Here is a 17,638-nt window from a genome sequence, read left to right as displayed (position 1 = left end):
AATTAAATAGAAGTGTTGCCTTAGAGTAAACTATAGATATATCAGTCCTAATGTAATGATTATCTGATTCTGACATAATTCAGTGAATGCAAAGTCTTACGGCGACTTAGGCAGCATCGAAAGCATAAGCACTATAAAATAAGTCGGTATGAATGAGTTGAGTAATTGAATAGACATTGGATGAGCATATGGACTCCACAAGAAAGTAAGAATGCTTTTAAGAAACGCATACCTTCTTTCTACTTTTGCTAATATTTTACCTTTCAAGGCTCCACTTGAAATATCTTCATAACTATGGCAAGAGAATGGTAAGCAAGTAAAACACTGCCAGGAAACATTGCACAAAAACATGGAGTGTGATCATCAATACTCTATAAACAAAGACATTTGGATATAAAAAACAACTGGAAACTATTAGGGACTTTATAAGAGGACATTCCTTTAAAAATTAACTATATAAGACCTTTTACAGAAGCTATATACGCCTGCCTTTATGCAGAGGAAATCTGAGACGCTGTCCTTGGTGCTGAGAAATGTGTAATGCTGCAAAGCCTTTCATCAGAGTAATTACATACAGTACGAGAACAGATATAAAAATATCCTCTGACTGACCTCTAGAGGAGAGTCTGGTTCATCCAGGATGCTCTTTTCACTCTGTATCCGCTGCATCGTTCCTGTAGAACTGGGGTCCATAATCAGCACGTTCTGACTACCAGCTCTGCCGAACTTACAGTCACTCTTTCTGGAGTCAGTCGTCCTGCACACCTCGTAATTGTACACATGTGGCAGAGTCCCTGTCCCCAAAGTGTCTGAGTAACGTGGTGGATAATATGGAATGACAGGCAGGTTGGAGTGATACAGGATGCGAGACTGTCTCCACCTGTAGATTTTGACTGATATAATAACCACTAAACACGTGATGAAGAGGAAGGAAACTACAGCCAGAGCCAAGACTAAGTAAAAAGTCAGGTTGTCATTGTACTCCTTGTCGTGGGTCAACTCAGTGAACTCCGACAGCACTTCAGGGAAGCTGTCCGCCACCGCCACGTTAACGATGACTGTAGCAGAACGAGAGGGCTGCCCGTTGTCCTCCACTATAACAGTCAGTCTTTGTTTGACAGCATCTTTATCAGTGACTTGGCGGATAGTTCTGATTTCTCCATTCTGTAAGCCCACTTCAAACAGCGCCCTGTCTGTGGCTTTCTGCAGTTTGTAGGAGAGCCAGGCATTCTGTCCAGAGTCCACATCAACAGCCACCACTTTAGTCACCAGATAGCCCACATCTGCTGAACGAGGAACCATTTCAGCCACCAGAGAGCCACCAGTCTGGACTGGGTACAGAACCTGAGGGGGGTTGTCATTCTGGTCCTGTACATGTACAATAACTGATGTGTTACTACTTTGTGGGGGTGACCCACCATCTTGTGCTTTAACTCGTATTTGATACTCTTTGACTTGTTCATAGTCCAGTGAACGCAGAGACTGAATGACTCCACTTTCTGTATTAATGGAGAAATATGCGGATACCGGATTTCCATTCAGCTCGTCTTCAAAAAGAAAATATGATATACGTGCATTCTGGCCCTGGTCCAAATCAGTAGCACTAATCTGCAACAGAGGGACACCTGGAGAATTGTTTTCCGTTACCTGAGCGCTGTAAAGACTTTGACTAAAAACTGGAGCGTTGTCATTAATATCGCTAACTTCTAAATAGACGGATTTTTTGTTCGATAATACTGGGAAGCCCTCATCAGTGGCAGTGAGAGTAATGTTGTACGTGGGAAGCTTCTCTCGGTCGAGAGTTTGCGCAGTGATTAATGTATAATAGTTTCTGAGGGAAGATTTAATTTTGAAAGGCAGATGTTCATCTATAGTTAAATGCACCTGTCCGTTTTTCCCAGAATCTTTATCTTGGACACTAATTAACGCCACAACTGTGCCAGGAGGAGAATCTTCTGAAATCTTCCCCGAATAGGAAGCCATTGTGATTACTGGACTGTTATCATTTTCATCTACTATTTCGATCACTAACTTGCTGGCTCCTGTGACACCCCATGGATCTTTTGCTTGGAGGTTTATCTCGTAATTTGAAGAAGCCTCATAATCGATATCCCCGACTAGTTTAATCTTACCCGTGTTGGAATTTATTTCAAAAGGACAAGCGGAACCATCTTCTAGGTGTGTGAATAAATATGTAACGTTACCATTGTAACCTTGGTCAGCGTCTACTGCACTGACTGTGGCAATAATTGTGCCTCGTAAAGCATTTTCCAATACAGAGGCTTTGTATATGGACTGTGTAAAAACGGGCGAGTTGTCATTTGCATCCAGCACAGATATGTGTATTTTTACCGTTCCGGACATCTGCGGCTCGCCACCATCGACAGCCGTTAATATGAGCGCATGTTTGCTTTGCTTCTCGCGGTCCAAACCACTCTGAAGCACCATTTCGGCATATTTACTCCCATCTGCTCGAGTATGTTGTTTGAGAACAAAATGTTCGTTTGCTTTTAAAGAATAACTCTGCAGTGAGTTTGTCCCTACGTCAGGATCAGCTGCACTATCAAGCAAAAACACAGTCCCAGTCGGCGTCGATTCGCTAATTTCTAATTTAATTTCTTTTTTTGGGAAAACGGGAGCATGATCATTTATATCTTGTATTTCGATAGTAATGGAAAACAATTCGAGTGGCTCTTCAAGAACAATTTCCAGACTAAAGCTGCACGGAGATTTCTTAGCGCATAATTGTTCTCTGTCAATTCTTTCATTGACAACGATATGGCCTTTGTTCTGGTTCAGCACGACATATTGATTATCATCTTCTATTACCAGTCGAGCTCGACCAGATACCAACCGTCTGACATCCAAGCCCAGGTCTTTTGCAATGTCCCCGACAAAGAGTCCTTTCCTCATCTCTTCTGGTATAGAATAGCGGATTTGTCCATTGACAGCAGCAACCACAAAGAAAAGCAAAATGGAGACGTTCCACTGACGCAGGGTACCGTTGTGCTTCATATTATCCATTTCTTCCCAGTAATATCAGGTCCAAAACAACACAGTCATCGGTACAGAAAGCTCCAGCTATTTATCATAGAGGCTTTGCAGTGTGTACAGTCTTCTTTTAAATTTACCCAAAGCCACGACAGCTTAATAGCCATCGCCTATCTCCTTTAAAGACGGGTGGTGACTTTGTGTCTTTAATACGCATTGCACAAGTCTGCTTAGGCAACAGCACCACCAGCAGTGATGAACTAAAACGGCAGGTGTCTGAGCACTGATGCTCCACTGTTTAGCCTTTCCTGACTACTACATACATTGTTTTTTAGCAACACCCATGCAAAAGAAAGCAAAATCTCGATAAGATCTCGATAAGCATAAATAAAAAGATAAACGAATAAGTTAAATAAATGAAGCATATTTTTTCCATAACGGGTGATTAATATACTGTCTGTTTTATTATTATCTCTGTTTACAAGTCATCTTATGACCACCTAAGTAGGTCCAAAATTTGCCGTGAATGGAGTGGGCTGACAGCAACAACAACGTTTTCTGATACAATATATGCAGCAGACTAAAAAGTATAAGAGATTGAGCGAATTCATTTGACAAACATTATGTTGAGACTGAAGTGTGGACAAACACACAGATTCTGTGTAAAACCATACTGAGCTGCATATCTGCAGAGAGAGGCAGGCTGACAGATGGTTACATAGATACATGAACAAATGTATACAAAGATACAGTAGAGAAGGAGTGGGTAGATAGACGGATAGATAATCTGATCTAATCTAACTGATGAGTCCAATGACCTAGATTTGAGCAGTGGAATCAACATTGAAAGTACTGCTACACTCATCCAGAGGCATGAAAAAATAATGACACATTTCAGAGCAGTATGTTTTTTGTTTTTTTTTTTGGTTTGTTTTCTTTTTTGTAGAGCTGAAAGGAATGGATAAATTTGATAGGTCTTGATACTTTCTTGCATGTTTCCCTCCTCACACATATTAGCATCCTGCTGAAGAGCAAAATATTTTGTGCACCATGATTGAGCATTATTTAGGCAAAGACTCCACAGCAGAAGCCAGAAATATTCACATTAATATTCATGTAGCATAAAGCCTAGGGTAGAACTACACAACGCACACAAACTAGAGTAATGTTGCTGCTGTGTTTCAAGACTGCTACCTGCAGTCTCAGTCCTGCACCAATATGACTTTCAATGAAACATTTCTGGGGATATTTGTTGTATAAACACTCATAACATTTCATATCTAGTGTCAATGTAGATCATGGGTTGTGGTGAAATACTATCATGTACTGTGTAAAGGGAACTGTGAATTTCATATTAATTGTGGCTGTATATTGCAATGATAAGGATTTTAGTGTTTGGGGTGAGATTTCAGGGAAAAGGGGAAATCAAAATAATCTTACCTATTAGATTGAAGTGGAAGATTCATCCAGGAAATGCACCAAGAAAAGAAAGAAGAAAAAAGACAGTAGTTAGTATGTATCCTGAAGAACAACAGCAATAAAATAAAATAAAATAGAATTCATGCATATTTATTGGTTTTACACACTGCAAGTGCAATACCGATACAATGGAATACCATAATTTGATCTTTTGAGTTTTTGAAGCAGCATTTTACCCAGACCAAAATATTTTAGATTTAATAATCTAGTGTTTGAGAATTTAATTGCACTGATTGTTCCTCCTCATGTTTAGAACACTGTTGTGCAACTACTGTGCACAAAAAAAAAAAAAAAAAAACTGTGACAATTTATCACATAAAACACTAAGGATTTGGTGCAAAATCTAGATATTTTAGTGACAGTATGTGATAACATTTAAGAAGGTCATGATTTAAGAACCTGGTGAAAAAAACAAAAACAAAAACTAATCAACTAAAACGTTGATGTCCCCTCTGGACAAGATGATTCTGAAAGCCAAAGCAAGACAAAACAAGATTACCCTCAGTTTTTAGAATCACTGAATCTTAGTGAGACTTTCAATATTTAAAGTAAGCACTTATGTAAACTGGAAATTCTTTCCTATCTTACAGCAGCACTGCTGAAACAGAGCTGTTCTTGTGACCTAGATAGAATTAAACCAAAAAATATGCGCTGCATTTAGAAGAGAATAGAATAGCTTTTTATTGTCACTGTTACAAGAACAATGAAAGGCAGTTTGGCATTACTCTGTGTGTGTGAAGTACACAACAGCGTAAGTATTTACACAATAACAGACAAATTTACATTTACACAAGAAAGATATGTACGTTATACATGCACCTGCAAAAATGCGGATACACCCATACAAATATACACACACATACATACATATATGTATATATACATATATGCATGCGTACATACAAACACACACATATTTCCACATAAACGCTTACATATATATAAATACACATACATGCCATCTGAGGAGCAGGTGCATTGAGAGGTGCAGTGCGATCAATGATATTGCACATTGAGTGTGTGTGTGTGTGTGTGTGGGGGGGGGGGGGGGGGGGGGTTGCTATACTAAATAAGGTTATAATAAAGAGGTAGGGGTGTTGGTTGCATTGAAGTATAAATACAAATATGGTTTATAAATAAGGTGTAAGGTCCATGAGTGTTGGCAGTGCAGTTATCCTCCAATCAGGGTGGAGGTAGGGCATGTTTGACAGCCTGTGGGTAAAAACTTCTGTTTAGTCTGTTTGTCTTCGACCTGATGGACCTGTAGCGTTTACCAGAGGGAAGGGGGGGAAAAAGTGAGTGTCCAGGGTGCGAGGGGTCTTTGATGATGATACTGGCTTTCTGCTGAAGTCTGCCAGTATAGATGTCTCTGAGGGAAGTTAGTGAAGTGCCGATTGCCCGCTCTGCTGTCCTCACCACCCGCTGCAGTTTCCTCTTGTCCTCCGCGGTGCAGCAGTTGAACCAGAGTGTGCAGCAGTAGGTCAGAAGGCTCTCAATGGTGGAGTAGTAGAAGTTTACTAGCAGTCTTTGGGGTAATTGGGCCTGATGTAGTTTCCTGAGGAAGTACAGCCTTTGTTGTGCTTTCCCTACCTGGTGGGAGATGTTTGTGGACCAGGTAAGGTCGGCCGAGATGTGGACTCCAAGGAACTTAAAGCTTTCTACCCTTTCTATCTCCTCCCCATCAATGTAGAGGGTAGAGTGCTCAGATCGCTTTGTTCTTCTGAAGTCGATTACCATCTCCTTGGTCTTGGCTGTGTTCAGATGCAGGTTGTTGTTGTCACACCATTGCTTCAGATGCTGAACCTCCTCTCCGTAGGCTGAATCATCATTGTTGTGTTAAAGTGTTCCTCGATGCGCTGTTTGTATTTGCACTTGGCTTCTTTTATGCCTTTAAGCAGAGATTGGCATGCCTCTTTGTAGACTTGTTGGTCTCCTGATTTGAAGGCGCTGTCACGTGCTCTTAGTAGGGCTCTCACCTCACTGTTGAGCCATGGCTTCTGGTTCGGGAACACATTAATAGTCTTTGTTGTTGTTACACTCTCAGTACATAAGCGTATGTATGAGAGTACGGCACATGTGTGGCCCTCAAAGTCTGATCCTTCTGCAAATACACTCCAATTCGTGTTATCAAAAATAGCCTTGTAGGGCCGTGGTGGCTTCCACGGTCCACACTCGTACTGCTTTTACCGATGTTTTTTTACCTTTGAATTAGAGGTCTATAAGCAGGGATCGGGGACAGAGAGAGATGGTCAGAGAGTCCGAGATGAGGCAGTCGGGTTGCTTTGTAGGCATCTGGGATGTTGGCGTTGACCTGGTCTAGTGTGTCATTTTCCCTCATCGGAAAGGTCACGTTTTTAAAGAATCGAGGCAGGACAGATTTCAGGTTTGCGTGGTTAAAATCTTCTGCCATGATCACAGCGCAGTCCGGGTGCTTTGTAAGCTGTTTATTATTGGAGCGCCCGAGTAGCTCCATGGCTGACTTAGCATTAGCTTGCAGCGGCACATAAACTGCTATTATTGTGATCGCTGTGAGCTCTCTCGGCAAGTAGAAGGGTCTGCACTGCACCATCATATATTCTATGTCCGGGCAGCAGTGGACGACTTTAACTGTGTTGCTGGTGCGCCAGTTATTGTTTACAAACACTAGCAGACCTCCTCCACGTTTCTTACCAGACTCTTTGTTCCTGTCCGCTGTGAATGTAGCGTGGCCCGCTAGCTCAATCGCAGTGTCTGGGTTAAAAGAGTCCAACCAAGTCTTTGTGATGATCATAACACAGTAATCCAAACAGCGTGAGGTGATCCGCAGTCGTAGCTTATCCATCTTGTTATTTAGTGACCGTGAGTTGGTGAGGAAGAGGCTCAGAATAGCCAGTGGGTGTTTCCTGTGCTTCCGTCGCCTACGCCACTTTAGCGGTGGAATTGGAGTCAGTGACCCCCCGGATCTCAGGGGGAATTGAGTCCCAGTCATTGTCAGCAAAGGTGTGCAGGTTTTTGTGGTTTAGAACCGCAAGCAGTTCAGTTTTGCTGTACTGCATTTGTGCTCCTGCATGTCGGAGAAAAAGTGAAACAAAAATACACTAAATAAAAAGAAAACCCTTAAGTTGAGGAGACTGCCGGGTCGCCATCTTGGGTACTCCTCCACTCCTAGCACAGATGAAATTAGGAGCACAAATGGTAAATGGACTGGTTCTTATATAGTGCTTTTCTCCTCTCACTGAGCACTCAAAGCGCTTTATACAACTTGTGCATTCACCCAATCATACCCATACACACAAGCACTTTATCTAAGGTTTTTAGTGCTTCTATCTAACATTCACTGGCATTCACACTCCGATGAATGCATCGGAGAGCAACATGGGGTTAATATCTTGCCCAAAGGATATTTGGCATGTAGACTGGAGGAGCCTGGGATCGAACCGCCTACCTTCCGGTGAGTAGGTGACCCACCTGAGCTACAGCCACCCCCTTACGACCTCAGATCCTGCTGAATTATTACTAAGCGGAGGGGGGGAGAGCACAAATGGGCCTGGAGCTATAACAGAAACACATATGAATTCATGAGGGTACTCTTTTCACGACAAAACCTCTTTGCTTCATCATCATGGCACTCTGTAGTATGCAAGAATAGGCACACTCAGGCACCTTATGCGACACAGAAACACATGCACACACTTCACAGTTTAGGTGTTGTGTAAGATTTTAACTACTGACCTGAATAAAGCTTACAGCCAAACACACACACACACACACGTATATATATATATATATATATACACTTGTTTTTTAATGTAGGAATAAATATGATTTGCTTTTACTGTTGTGTGTTTACTGTTTTATGTCCTAAATTTAATGTTAAGTAGGCCAGGGTAGAGTCTAATAACAAAAGGAAGGGGGGGGGGGGGGGGGGGGGGGGGGGGGAGGAGAGAGAAAAACACCACTAACACTACTTTGTTTAGGTATAACAGGTATAATATGGTCACCGATGACTACTGATGATCTTTCACACTGAGAAATAACTGTCACTAGACAATTACCAAATCATTCTAATACATCCAATTAATGTCTAAACTATAACAGTATGTAGTTATCCACATGTATTTTATTATTAAATTTGCATTTAACTTTTAAGAATATAGTAATATTATTTTCTCCAGTCTACCCGCTTGTGCCCAAACCCCCCACTTCCTTCTTTTACAAGTTCCTGCACTTGATATACTGTCTACCAAAGGCAATAAAGAACTATGAAAGGCAACTATAAAGCTCTTACATAGACTAATGCACATCTGGTAGACAAAGGCACAGGAGAGAAAAAAAGAGTCACACAAAAAAGGCAGGCAATCTCCCATAAACTAAATTTAAAATATGTGACTATGTTCTCATGAGTTCTGAGAGTGTGCAAGCGGTCACCCCCTTCCATTTAGAGGAGTAAATTAAAAAGAAATTAAAACGGGTTACCTGAAAGCAGAAGTTAAGAAGCAACAAATCAGGAACTAGTTATTCTAGTGACACACAAAGGGAATTTTCTTTCTTCTTTCACCTCACTTGTGACCACTATAAGCAGGAACTGCTCTGTTATTATTATTGTTATTGTTGTTTATGGGGGGAAAATTAGTCAGAAAGGAAAAGGGATGCTTTTCTAAAAGTTTATTTTTCATCAAATGCACAAAATCTATTGACATATGGTTCAATAAAAGGTATGTAGTGCAAAGCTTTATTTGATCCCCCCCCCCCCCCCCCCCAAAATAAATAAAAATACTGACAACCTCACAGGGGTGTACTATGTCAGCTGGGATTGGTTCAAGCCCTGAGACCCCAAGCTGGATAAGTGGTAACATAATAGATGGGCAAATGAAGGATGAAAACAATGACAAAAGTTGGCTACAGTAAAGCAAAGAGAAAAATAAAACAGGCTGAATATGGAAAATTACAATTGCAATTAATGTTTTTACTCAGGCAAAAACAAAAATACCACAGACAGAGCAAAAGACTTAGACCTAAGACTACTTCTCTTCAACTATATCACTTTCAGAAGACATAGGGATGAATGAAGAAGTCATAACGGTCTGCCCTGCATTTTGAATGCAGAAAATGAGACATTTCAACTAATGTATTTAATCAGTTATATGTTTTTCCACACTGAAAGGTATTACAAATATTATGTTGTGTCTGTTACTTGTTCAGATAAGATAAAGGGGATCAACCATAGAATATTTTTTTCTTAGATTAAAAACAGAAAATAAATGTAAAAAAATGACAGAAAATTTATAAAGTTACTAAACGCTACATTTAACTGTCACAGGCAATATAAATAAATACAATACATACTTTAGTTACACTTCTGTGATACTATGTCTAATAATATGTCAAAAGATCAACACCTATAAGTTTGAGACTACCTGTGTCCAATGTGTCAATGTGGCGGTGAAGTTGAGGTTATATATAAAAGACAACATATTCGTGCACAAATACATCCATATATAAGACAAAATATTTTAGAACCACTAGATCCATTACGTGTATATTTAAAGTAATTATATAGAAGCATTAATTATTTATTTAGTTTTTAAAGAAACCCCAGTTACAACATTTTTGTTAAAAAGGTCCATCTCAAATCCAACATGTTAAAACATGCTATGGCACACTCTCATTTGATCACATAACAGGGATGCGGTGCACCTGCCCTCACCTTCAGCGTTGCCCTGTCTGCACTGAGGCGCCTCAGTGTGGTTTTCTGATAAGCCGCACTTCTTTTCTTAAGAGTGTCGGTGTCTGTATTTGATGCGAAACGAAAATCACCTCTCCACGACCCGGTGGTCATAAAGGAATCATATCGCTCATCATTCAGCAAGGTGCCGCAACGGCTAAAATCTGCAAAACTAGAGGGGCAATAGGTCGTGGGGAAAACGGGCAGACTGGCTGTGGTTGAACGGTAAACGTAGCCACGCCGACAGAGTTTAAAATAAAACACTCCGCTGATTAGAAGGATAAACATAGAAGACACGGTTGAAAGAGCGATTATCAAATAGAGCGTTAAGTTATCGCTCTCTTGTGACTCATCTGCAAACTCTAAAAGTTCGCTTAAAACGGGGAGCCCATCACCAAGCATTATGCTGACTGTCGCAGTGGCAGAGAGAGATTCGAGCCCGTTGTCCGTTACTAATACAACAATAGTATGTTTTGGTTCATCGTCCTCTATAAATGTTCTCGTTGTTCTGATTTCCCCTGTATGCAGATCTACCATAAACACGTTAGGCCGTGTTGCTTTGATTATTCTGTAAGAAAGCCATGCGTTATGACCTGAGTCAGCGTCCACAGCCACCACCTTAGTAACCAGGTAACCTCTAGGCGCTTCAGCTGGTACCATATCTTCAGCAATGTAACCGCTACTTTGCACAGGATATAAGACCACAGGTGCGTTGTCATTTTGGTCCTTAATAAACACATTTATAATGCAGGTGGTGGAAAGTGAAGGCCCACCGCCGTCTCTAGCTGTCACTTTAATTTGGAAGTAAACTGACTGTTCGTAGTCAAACATGCGTGAGGTAAAGACCTCCCCCGTGTCTGAGTTGATGCTTAAGAAAGATGACACTTCTGAGTTTCTGTCCTTTGATATTTGGTATTGGATTTTAGCGTTAGACCCGTCGTCAACGTCTTCCGCTTTGACTTTAATGACAAACGTGCCAACGGGTTGGTTTTCCAAGATGTTGGCATTGTACTCGCTTTGCATAAATGTCGGGGGGTTATCATTTATATCGCTAATCGCGATTGGTATAACTTTTACACTAGTAAGTGGGGGAGAGCCCGCATCAGTGGCAGTTACTGCGAGGTTATACTCTGGTTGCACTTCCCTGTCCAATATTCCATCAGTCACTAGCATGTAATAGTTTTTGACCTCCGATACTAATTTAAAAGGAACATTTTTTGAGATCGTACAGGTGACACGCCCACTGCTCCCAGTGTCCATATCATATATATTAATCAGAGCAACCATAGTCCCTGGTTTGGAGTCTTCAGCCACGTTAGAAGAGGCCGACTTTATTTCTATCACGGGCTTATTGTCGTTCACGTCAATCACATCAATTATAAGTTTACAGTGTGAGGCCTGGCCACCGCCATCTTTAGCCTGAACATCTAGCTCGTGTGAGCTAGCTTCTTCATAGTCAATGACACCTGATACGCGAACTTCTCCGCTTAAAGGGTCAATTTCAATAACACCTCCCAACTTGTCAGACAGATGACTGAAGGAATAAGTTATCTCCCCATACACCCCCTCATCCAGGTCCGTGGCCTGTAGCGTGGTTATGATAGTCCCTATGGCTGAGTTCTCTGGCACAGAGGCTTTGAAAACTCGCTGGCTAAAAACTGGGACATTATCATTGGCATCTAAAACACGGATAAGGATAGAAGCAGTTCCTGATCTAGCCGGATTTCCCCCGTCAATTCCATTGATTTTCAGTACATGTTCAACTTGTGCCTCCCGGTCCAATGCCTTTTTAAGAACTAGCTCAGGATAAGCATTTCCGTTCATTTGGTTACCCATTTCCAGTGCAAAATTGTCATTCTGGCTCAGTGTATATTGACGGACAGAATTCGTGCCGAGATCGGGGTCATGCGCGCTCTCTAAGGGAAAGCGCCTCCCTAGAACTGTGGATTCCACTAAATCCAGTTTTATCTCCCCCGTAGGAAACACTGGGCTGTTGTCATTTATATCTGTAATGTCCAAAACTATGCTGAATGCTTGAAGGGGCTGTTCAAGTAAAAGCTGATACTGTAAAATGCAGGCAGTGGCTTGTGCGCAGAGCTCCTCTCGGTCTATCCGTTGGCTGATCAAAAGATTGCCTGACGCAGTGTCCAGTTCACACAGCTGGCTTGTTCCTTCTGCAACAACACGGGCTCGACGAGCATCAAGCTCTTTCACCTCCAGCCCCAGATCCCGCGCAACGTTTCCAATCACAGAGCTCCTCTGCATCTCTTCTGGAAGAACATAACGGACTTCTCCAAACGAAACAGCGGAAAGGAGACTAAGAAATGAAAAATGCAGCCACCACTTTAACTGAGGTCGACGCATCATCAATAAACATTTTTTCAGAAATGGATGCACTGTCGACATTATAGCTAAGTCGTTAACATACATCCAAATACCGAACTGAAAATGCAACTGCAATCCTGCGATTTCCTGCTTCTCTGGCTGAGTTAATCATGCTCTATTAAGAAAGCTGTCAGCTCGGATTTCTCTCTCTCTCTCTCTAACCTCTTTTTTCATCTCTCTCTCCCCCTCTCTCTAACTCCCTCTCTCAGACAGCTCCACATACAGCCTCTCTCCTTTTCTCCCCTCATACACACACACACACGATAAAAAGAGAAATGCGCATGTATACACAGCCGCCGGTCCTAACCCAATACTCTAGTTCCACTGACACAGATAGAGGTAGACATGAGCATCCATGACTCAGACTTTATAAAAGAGCGTCACCAAGAGACTGAGAGAATAACTGCAGCTGTCTGTAATATCACCTTCCAGCACGTAACCAAAGTGAGCTCAAGTTGGGAGCTGAACATTAACTGCTAATAAGACAAATACGATCATTGTATTTGAAACAACACGATATGGACACAGTTAAAGTAATATTTATATAATGTAACAGAGTCTAGTATGGGATCCAGGATCTGATGTGGGCCCCGATTGATTATGTGATTGATTAGTATTTTGATAGACAAAGTAGTTCTGACCTACAACCACTCAATTTATTCTCTATTTATTAAACACATTGTCCCAAAAGGACAGGGACAGTAGTTATTTCTACACAAAATGTTATTTATGCCAAATCATTTGGACTTAAACAGACAGACAGGCACGCACGCACACACGCGCGCACGCACGCACGCACACACACAAAGTCATGAAATGAAAAGCAGAAGAAGTTATTGATGATCTCGCATGCTTGGCTTTACTTTGTTCAACATAATCCCTCTAGTGGCTGCTACGGAGCACTCCAGAATCCAGTTTATTTCCATAAGTAATGACACTAAGAGACAGATGAATCACTCTATCACTCTACTTCCTCTTGCTGAAACAGCAACACCATCCAGCAACATACACATAAATATATCCATGGCACTGCAGCTCTAGCTACAGATTAACAATAATATATCCACATATGAAAAGAACTGTGACTAAGTGATTATCCATACATCAGAGAACAGTAGCTATGACATGCTTATCTCAGATAAACAGGGAAGTCTAATATTAAAAGGTGGCAAGTCTCAGGGGAATGCAGTGGCAAAGGGCCTTTTCCCTCTGCACTGTGAAAAATATGACAGCTTGATACATGAGGATTCATAACGGGTTAAAATATTTCAAAAGAGAATTTGGCTTCATGGGGCATAAAACAAAGGCATATATACAAAATAAACGAATCTCACAAAAAGTAGCTGGATAGGATGATCATGCAGCTATGAAGTCTCAAACTAAATAACACTAAAACAATGCCATTTCATGTTGTACGGGTTTAGTCGGTGTAAATTAAATTAAATTAAATTAAATTAAATTAAATTAAATTAAATTAAATTAAATTAAATTAAATTAAATTAAATTAAATTAAATTAATATTAGCGAACAGTGTTGTGCCAGTGGGCAAGACATTTTGTGAAGTCATATTTTCATAAGTAACTAACTTGTGTTATTCTATAACACAGGTGTCAAACTCCAGGCCTCGAGGGCCGGTGACCTGTAGATTTTAGATGAGTCATTGATCCATCACAGCTGATTTAAAAGGCTAAATGACCTCCTCAACATGTATTGAAGTTCTCTAGAGGTCTGGTAGTGAACCAATCATTTGATTCAGGTGTGTTGACCCAGGGTGGTATCTAAAACATGCAGGACACCGGCCGTCGAGACCTGGAGTTCGACACCACTGTTCTATAACATTTTTTTTTTGTGCAGCTGAAAGCCTAATAAATTAAAAATAAACAAAATAAAAGAAATAAAAGAAAATGAAAAATAAATACAATAACATAAAATAAAATATAATGATGAGATGAATTGAAAAATAAAGTAAAATAACGACATAACATAAAAAATACGAGTAAACCATAGCCAAGAAATTACGTAGCACCAAGGAGATAGAAAAAAGCAACAGTTTTCAAACATTCTCCTACACAGAGAAAAGAAAGATTGGCCAAGTGTGTGTATAGAAACCGAATACTAAATACACTTTGCACAAAATATATTCTCTAAGTTTAACTATTGGGTAAGGAAATTATGCGAGAGTTTAAAACGATTATTTTAAATGTTAACTATTTATATTCTTTTTTGTTTGTTTATTTATTTTTTATTTTTTTAAATAAAGGCTATTGATAAAATCATTGCTATATTAACTCATACCTCTGTGCACCCGTCCAGGTCTCCAAACACATCAGCAAAATCTGATGGACTTTTCTTCAGAGTCTGGTCAGCAGGCAGCGTGTTGTCATTGTATGATGTCACAAACTTAAAGTCACTGGTTCTAGAACCTGTGGTCAGGTACGCATCATAATTGTAACTGCTGCGTAAAGTTCCTGTGCCATCAACATCTGCGTAAGTAGGAGGGAGATAACCACTGGGGATGGCAACTGCTCCATCAAACAACAGTCTGGGCTTTCTCCTGCGACAAAACCTCAAACCCAGGATGATGATGATGAAGGTCAGGAAAAAGGTGGACACAGACACCAGCGCGATGATCAGATAAGAGGTCAGTTTGGAATTGCTCTCATTATAAGACAGATCCTTCAGTTCTGGCACCTCAGCCAAGTTATCAGAAATAAGTAAATACATGGAACAGGTGGCAGACAGAGAGGGCTGTCCGTTATCTTTCACTGCCACTACAAGGTTTTGTTTCATGCTGTCAGATTCAGAAATGTCCCGCTGTGTCGTGATCTCTCCGCTGTGGACACCAATAGTAAAAAGTCCCTGATCTGTGGATTTGACTATTTGATAGGACAGCCAGGCGTTCTGTCCGGAGTCTGCGTCCACCGCGATCACTTTTGACACCAGAGAGCCTCCGTGTGCAGCTTTGGGGACCAGCTCGGTCATGAAGGAGTTGCCCTCTGGGGAGGGGTACAGGATCTGAGGAGAGTTGTCATTCACATCTGAGATGAACACACTCACGGTCACGTTGCTGCTGAGAGGAGGAGAACCGTTGTCTCTGGCCATCACATGGACTTTAAAACTCCTGAACTGTTCATAATCAAACGACCTCACAGCATGGATCACACCCGTGTCTCCGTTCACAGACAGATACGAGGACACCGGGGCACCGTTCACCTCACCAGCTAACAGAGAATAAACCACTGTACCGTTCTGTCTCCAGTCGGGGTCTCGAGCACCAACGGAACATAAAGTGGAGCCAGGTTTGTTATTCTCACTCACATATGCGCTGTACGACTGTTCCTCAAACACAGGTGGGTTGTCGTTGATGTCAGCTACAGATAACTGAACACTTGTAGAAGAGGACAGAGGTGGAGAGCCCTCGTCAGTGGCAGTGATTGTAATGTTGTAATCAGACACTAGTTCACGGTCCAGTTGTCCTGTGGTGACCAGAGAATAATAGTTTTTAATAGAAGGAACCAACTTAAAGGGAACACCCTGCTGGATGGAGCAGCGGACCTGTCGGTTATTCCCAGAGTCTCTGTCCTGCACGTTAATGATGCCCACCTCTGTACCAGGTGGGGTGTTCTCTGGTATCGGATTGGTCAGCGAGTTCAGATTAACTACAGGGGCATTGTCATTCACATCAGTGATAGAAATCATTACTTTAGCGTAGGATGACAGCCCCAGCCCATCTTTTGCTTTAACGCGTATTTCAAATGATGTAGTAGTTTCATAGTCAACAGCACCAATTACTCTTATGTCACCTACTTTACGATCAATACTAAATATCTTCTTCACTTCATCAGTAACATGTCCAAAGTCATACGTCACATCTCCATTAACTCCCTCATCTGCATCACTTGCGCTTACTGTAATCACTACAGTGTTTAGAGGAGAGTTTTCAGGCAGGCTGGCTTTATAAACGGCTTGGCTGAACACTGGGGCGTTATCATTAGCATCCAACACAGTGACGTGTATTACTAATGTACCTGATCTCTGAGGAGATCCTCCATCCAAAGCTGTGAGAATTAAATTCATTTCCTGTTGTTTTTCACGATCAAGCTCCTTTTCAAGAACGAGCTCTATTGTGTTTCCATTTACAGACAGAATAAAAATTTCATTCTTTTTAAGGTTGTATTGCTGCACTGAATTTTGCCCCACATCCGCATCGTGCGCTTCTTCTATCACAAAACGAGCTCCTCTGTCAGCCGACTCTTGAATTTCTATCTCAATCCGTTCTTCATTGAATTGTGGTGCGTTGTCATTGATATCTTGAATGTGAAGGCTGATACGATGAAGCTCGAGCGGATTCCCCAGCACAAGCTCGTGTTTTAGGATACACGAAGCCTTGTCTCCACAAAGCCCCTCGCGGTCAATCCTGTCTGCAACAATCAACTCTCCGTTATTCATGTTTATGTCACAGTAACGTTTGTCGGTTCCGTCGGTGTCGATGCGGGCTCTCCTGCTGAACAGCGCGCCCGTTTTCATCCCGAGGTCTTTGGCTATATTTCCAATAATGGATCCTCGTTTCATTTCCTCTGGTAAAGAATAGCTCATGTCTCCATGAGCGACATGGAACAAAAAAAGGAGGAAAGAAAACCGACGCGAATGAAACCCAAATATGTTCGAACCCATCATACGCGATTAGTTATTAAAATCCTGAAGAATAACGAAAAAAAGAAGCTGAACCCCACAACACAAATGACAACTGCAATTCTCGGGAGGTCTCTTGGGATGCCGTCTTAATTTAGTCACAAAAGCGCAAGAATGCGCGTCCGCACTGATGAATACAGGAAATAAAAACTCATAGGGTTGGTGTTTAGCGCCACCGTGAGTTAGGTTATGCAGAAACACCTAAATAGTAAGTGTAAGCAAACGACAACAAATTTCAATTGTTTTATTGTTGCATGTAGTTATCCGCGACGTTCAAATTGAGAGAAAAGAGTCCTACAGTGTGCATTAGATAGAGTTTTCTTTAAAAAAAAAAATAGCCCGTGAGAGTACTCTGAATGTCCTTATTTGTCTTCACAAAAAGTTTTT

At 41.3% G+C, this 17,638-nt stretch overlaps 4 protein-coding genes across 6 annotated transcripts in view; all 4 read right to left on the bottom strand.

Moving 5' to 3' along the window:
* The window catches only part of LOC146638834 (protocadherin gamma-A11-like), a 227,557-nt gene that overhangs the window by 167,149 nt on the left and 42,770 nt on the right, over positions 1-17,638 (bottom strand). The window lies entirely within an intron of this gene.
* LOC146638843 (protocadherin gamma-A7-like) lies at positions 568-3,327 on the bottom strand. The gene is made up of 2 exons (XM_085373886.1): positions 2,653-3,327; positions 568-1,365 (listed from the first exon to the last, which is right to left on the bottom strand). Exons 1-2 carry the CDS (start codon positions 3,022-3,024, stop codon positions 568-570), a joined length of 1,170 nt encoding a protein of 389 aa, XP_085230012.1. The 5' UTR covers positions 3,025-3,327.
* Positions 4,199-17,233, bottom strand: LOC146638841 (protocadherin gamma-A11-like). Its single transcript, XM_085373863.1, has 2 exons — positions 14,855-17,233; positions 4,199-4,431 (listed from the first exon to the last, which is right to left on the bottom strand). The coding sequence occupies exons 1-2, from the start codon at positions 17,231-17,233 to the stop codon at positions 4,417-4,419; spliced, it is 2,394 nt and encodes a 797-aa protein (XP_085229989.1). The 3' UTR covers positions 4,199-4,416.
* LOC146638842 (protocadherin beta-15-like) lies at positions 10,115-12,538 on the bottom strand. Its single transcript, XM_085373875.1, has one exon. It carries the CDS (start codon positions 12,536-12,538, stop codon positions 10,115-10,117), a length of 2,424 nt encoding a protein of 807 aa, XP_085230001.1.

This window comes from Diplotaxodon limnothrissa, linkage group LG2 (assembly GCF_057381915.1).
Source record: "Diplotaxodon limnothrissa isolate DT_005_m linkage group LG2, D_limnothrissa_male_GT1.1, whole genome shotgun sequence".
NCBI classification, from domain to species: Eukaryota; Metazoa; Chordata; class Actinopteri; order Cichliformes; family Cichlidae; genus Diplotaxodon; species Diplotaxodon limnothrissa.
The sequence above is the reverse complement of the archived record's forward strand: the minus strand, read 5'-3'. Positions and strand labels throughout refer to the sequence as shown.